Source organism: Gossypium arboreum, chromosome 3 (assembly GCF_025698485.1).
Source record: "Gossypium arboreum isolate Shixiya-1 chromosome 3, ASM2569848v2, whole genome shotgun sequence".
Lineage (NCBI taxonomy): Eukaryota > Viridiplantae > Streptophyta > Magnoliopsida > Malvales > Malvaceae > Gossypium > Gossypium arboreum.
The window spans coordinates 136,640,878-136,645,970 of record NC_069072.1 but is presented as its reverse complement, the minus strand read 5'-3'; the positions used below and the strand labels follow the sequence as shown (position 1 = coordinate 136,645,970).

The 5,093-nt window shown below is 37.0% G+C and overlaps 1 protein-coding gene across 1 annotated transcript; it reads left to right on the top strand.

The window, feature by feature from the left end:
* Positions 1-270: 270 nt before the first annotated feature.
* On the top strand, positions 271-3,672 carry LOC108475342 (receptor-like protein 7). The gene has a single exon (XM_017777305.1). It carries the CDS (start codon positions 271-273, stop codon positions 3,670-3,672), a length of 3,402 nt encoding a protein of 1,133 aa, XP_017632794.1.
* Positions 3,673-5,093: the final 1,421 nt, after the last annotated feature.

Genomic DNA, 5,093 nt, shown 5'->3' with positions numbered 1-5,093 from the left:
ATTGAAAAGTCCACAAAGTAGTGAGAAAATTCAGCCATCAATCTACCTCAAGTTTCAACCAGTTAAGAAAAATACCATCCTTTCATTTTTTTTATGATTGAGCTAAAACAAAGATTGAATCTTTAACATATGAATAATATTTAATTACCTTTGTTAGTCATTCTTTACATTTTATTTTTCTCGAAAATAAACCATGAATGTGTAGCTTAATGGTTAAATTTGTGTATAAATAACTAGTATGCAAACAATCTTCCTTCATAGCCAGCAAACATGAAGACTCTTCATTTCCTAATTTCACTCTTTTTACCTTCCTTCGTTTTCATTTCTCTTGTGTTGTCCTTTCCCCTTCCTCAAGTTGATCTCTCAAAGCAATGCCTTGATGACCAAAAATCTCCTCTGATGCAATTGCAACATCATCTTTACTATGCCCCTAATTTTACTTTCTCTTCAAATTTTGACCTTTGGGATCTCAACACTGATTATTGCTCTTGGGAAGGAGTCACTTGTGATGCTTATGGTCATGTCGTTGGCATTGATCTTAGCTACAAAAACCTTTCAGGCAGCTTTCACTCCATATTCAATCTCCATCATCTTCAACACCTTAATCTTGCTGGAAACAACTTTAATACCACTCTGTTTTCATATGGGTTTGATAAACTCCAAAATCTAACCCATCTCGACCTTTCAAGTTCATGTTTCTACGGCCAAATTCCAATGAAGATCTCACACTTAACAAGGTTAGTCTCTCTTGACCTATCTTATCAAGATGATTGCTATTGGAGATATTACAAAGTTCTCTACCCTGGCTTCTACAACTATTTTTCATTGCCTTACGAACTTCAACGGCCCCTCAAATTAGAGAAACCAAACTTCAAGACATTAATCAAGAATTTGAGGTTTCTCACGGAGCTTTATTTGGATAGTGTTGACATTTCAACTCAAAGTACTAAATGGTGTGAAACCACATCTCTTGTACTATCCAACCTGCGTGTGTTGAGCCTGTCAAACTGTGGTTTGAAAGGTCCATTATGTTCTTCACTCTCAAGACTTCCTTTTCTTTCCAAACTTATCCTTGATGGGAACCCAATCTCTTATTTACCTCCCAATTTCTTGGTAAATTCCTCTCGTTTGGTTTCTCTCAGTTTAGTGAATTGCAATTTGAGTGGCCATTTTCCAACTCACATTCTCTTATTGCCAAAAGTTCAAAGCATTGACATTTCAAGCAATGATCGACTTATAGGTCATTTGCCAGAATTTTCATCGAACAATTCATTACAGAGTTTGTCGCTTTTGTATACAAAATTTAGTGGAAAACTACCTCAATCAATTGGAAATCTTAAGTTCTTGACAGACCTAACTATTACTTTTTGCAATTTTTTTGGACCCATTCCATCATCAATTGCAAATCTTAGTTCCCTGGTCAACCTAGATCTAGCAGGAAACAAGCTTTCTGGATCAATACATTCTTCTTTATTTACTCTTCCATCATTAAAGTCCTTATCACTTTCAGAAAATCAATTGGTTGGGAAAATTGATGAGTTCCCCAATGCATCTTCTTCTTTGATTCAAGAATTATATATAGGCAATAATTATTTAACAGGACCAATCCCGAAGTCAATCCTTCAACTTCCATGGCTTGAACGGCTTTTTATTAGAGGCAATAGCTTTAGTTCCGTGAAGCTTGACATGTTTATCCAACTCAAGAACTTAAGGTATCTCAACCTAAACAATATAAGCTTGTTAAGTGAAAGTGGCAACGGAAGTCTTCCTTTTCCCCAATTAGAGAGCCTAAGGCTAAGGTCATGCAATCTTACTGAATTTCCAGAATTCATCCAAACACAAGACAAGTTGGTTGAGTTAGATCTTTCTGGCAATCATATCCATGGTGTTGTGCCTAATTGGTTGTGGAAGAGCACTCTTTTATCCTTACACCTTTCTTTCAATGTGATTGATTTTCCAAAACAGCTTCCTTTAAATGATGCAAACTTCTTTTTCCCAATGTTAACGGAATTGTTTCTGGAATCCTGTAATGTAAGTGCGTTTCCAGAGTTCTTAAAGAGTCAAGAAAATTTAGAATATCTCGTCCTTTCAAATAATAAAATAAGTGATGCAATACCAAACTGGGTGTGGAAGAAACGTTTGCGTTATCTGAATCTTGCAAATAACCATCTCTCATCTTTGGACCAACTTTTACCTGACCAGAGTTCAACTTCTTCACAAACCTCCTTACCTAGACCAATTTGCAATTCAAGTCAACTTATGTTTTTCAACGCATCTCATAACAATTTGGGCGGCCTGATTCCAAATTGCTTAGGCAAAATGAATGCTCTTAATTTGTTGGATCTGCAAAGGAATAACTTCAGTGGAATGTTACCAAAATTTTCAAAAGCAACCCAACTACAAATTCTCAAAGTCAGTGAGAATAGATTGGAGGGGAAGTTGCCCAGATCATTAGCGGAATGCACTCAGCTTGAAGTTTTGGATGTGGGGAACAACATGATGAATGATACATTCCCTTTTTGGTTGGAGAAATTGCCTGCGCTAAAGGTTCTCATTTTGCGGGAAAACAGATTTTATGGTCAAATGAAACATTTCAAGCATAAATCTCTTTTCCCAAGTTTGGATGTGTTGGACATTGCGTCAAACCAGTTTTCTGGTGAACTATCCATCGATTTCCTTCAATCCACTCAACTAAGGTCACTCAAAATAGGTGGAAATAAATTGGTAGGGAGGTTGTCGAGATCATTAGCCAATTGCACAGCACTTGAGGTTCTGGACCTTGGAAATAATATGGTTCATGATACATTCCCATTTTGGTTAGAGAAGCTGCCTTCCTTGCAGGTTCTCATTTTGCGAGCAAACAGATTCTACGGTACAATTACAAAATTTGACACGGAACGTGGGTTCCCAAAGCTACGCATATTGGACATTGCTTCCAACAATTTTTCAGGTGACTTGTCCATTGAATTTGTGCAAAGCTTGAAGGCAATGATGCAGATAACAAATGACGACAAAGCTAAGCTGGATTACATTGGAGAGAATTATTATCAAGATTCTGTAACAATTTTCAACAAAGGGATTGAGCTGTTTTACCAGAAAATCTTAACCACTCTTACTTGTCTTGACCTTTCCAACAATAGTTTCCATGGGAGAATACCAGAAGAAATACAAATGCTGAGGTCACTCAGAGTGATGAACTTATCCAACAACGGCTTCTCTGGTGAAATCCCATTAGCACTTCAAAATCTAAAAGATCTCGAATCTTTGGATCTCTCACAAAACAAACTTTCAGGGAAGATTCCTCCACAGCTTACAACTCTAACTTTCCTAGAGGCACTGAACTTGTCTTACAACCCACTTGAAGGGAGCATCCCGCAAGGCAACCAATTCAGTACATTTTCAGATGATTCTTACCGTGGGAATCCAAAATTATGCGGTCCGCCATTGTCCATGAAATGCAATGAAGTCGGTCTTCCAGTGCCTGCGGCTCCAGGGGAAGAGAAACAATCATGGTTATATGCTATGTCTACTTGGAAAATTGTTTTGATAGGTTATGGTAGTGGTTTGGTGGTTGGGCTATGTATCGGATATACAGTGCTGAATGAGTTGGGAAACAAATGGGTTGACAAGTTCAAAAAACATGGGAAAAGAAACAAAAGAAGAGCTAGGTGACTGTGTCAGAATTCAAGTTTCAAAATCAGCTGGTAAGCATTAGTCTTTCTAATTTGAAAAGATAGTTGTTTATATATATATTGGTTTTCATAACCTCGTTTTTTTCTGTCTTTACCAAGTTCACTATCATATCGTACTTGTACATTGATATTCATTTTTCAGACTCTATTGTAATTTTATGTTACCATTTAGCCATGCAGGAGGTACTTGAAGCAGGACATGGAAAGTACAGACAGAAGGTACTAGTTTCTTTTGACTATGAGCATTTTTTCGCTTAATATATATTGACAAAGTTCACCATCATATCGTACTGTATATGTTCTTGTAGCAACGACAAAGTTACCTTGATGAAGTGCATAGGTACTTGATCCATGACATGGAATGAACAGATATGAGCTACATGAAGAATCTAGGCAATGATCCTAACAAGATCAATGCACTGGTTTGTAATTTTGCTTTTATATGCACTTTTTTCCTTCTGTAGCTTGGCATGATTATATAACTGTTAATTCATTTTGCATCCAGGTCCCTGTGGGTTTTGTTGTTGATCACTCAGTCCAGGTTAATGTGACAAGATCTAAAAATTCTGTTCTAGCAACCATGGAATTTGAATTCCAAAGGAACAAAGAGAGATTTTCTTTGATTAAATGGGGTTCATCTGCTTCAAAAACGTGCTTGTTGAATTATAGGAGAGGGTGTGGTTGTTGAATTACCATTGGGTTTCTATAAATTGCAGAAGTTATATCCTTGGTGGTTTGACTTTTGTATCATATTCTGTCATAGGTAAATGACCTCTATCCCCCTAAGCTTCAAGTGATTGCATGTAAGTGGTGGCATTTGAAATAGAAACAACCCAAGTATGATATGAGAATTGTAACAGGTGTCTAAAATCAGAGATGGCGGTTCACTGTGTTCGCATCACCAAAAGAGTCTTTGAACAGATAGATGCAAGAGGTGACAAAGGGTCCTTGGTTGGTTATTGTTCCTTCTGGTTCTGAAATTCTTCACCAGGTAAATATATATACATACAAACAAACATACTTACATGTTTTCAATTATTTGTTCAAATGAATGAGACTTGGGCACTGAGTTTGTCTCTGAATAAATTTGAAGGTCAAACTGCAGTACCTCGAATGTTTCGTCTTTCAGAATGTTGGAATATTATTTCCTGATAGTGAGGTTAGTTCTGATTCACATACAACACTAAGTTGGGGGATTTTAAGCAAAGGCAGCAATGCTAGCTGAAGCCTCTTTTTTCCTCCTGGGAATTGCTATGTAGTTGAAAAGCTTATTTTGCAATTTATGCAGCCCCTGAGCATGGTATTGCTTGGTGTTGGTAGATTCACATTGTCCAAGAACCTACTAGATGTTATGTTATAAGATGGTAATGCTTTATTTTGTATCTGGTTTTGATTCTGACG

Coding starts and splice junctions, on each gene's coding strand:
- LOC108475342 (XM_017777305.1), top strand. CDS start 271: ATGAAGACTCTTCATTTCCTAATTTCACTCTTTTTACCTTCCTTCGTT.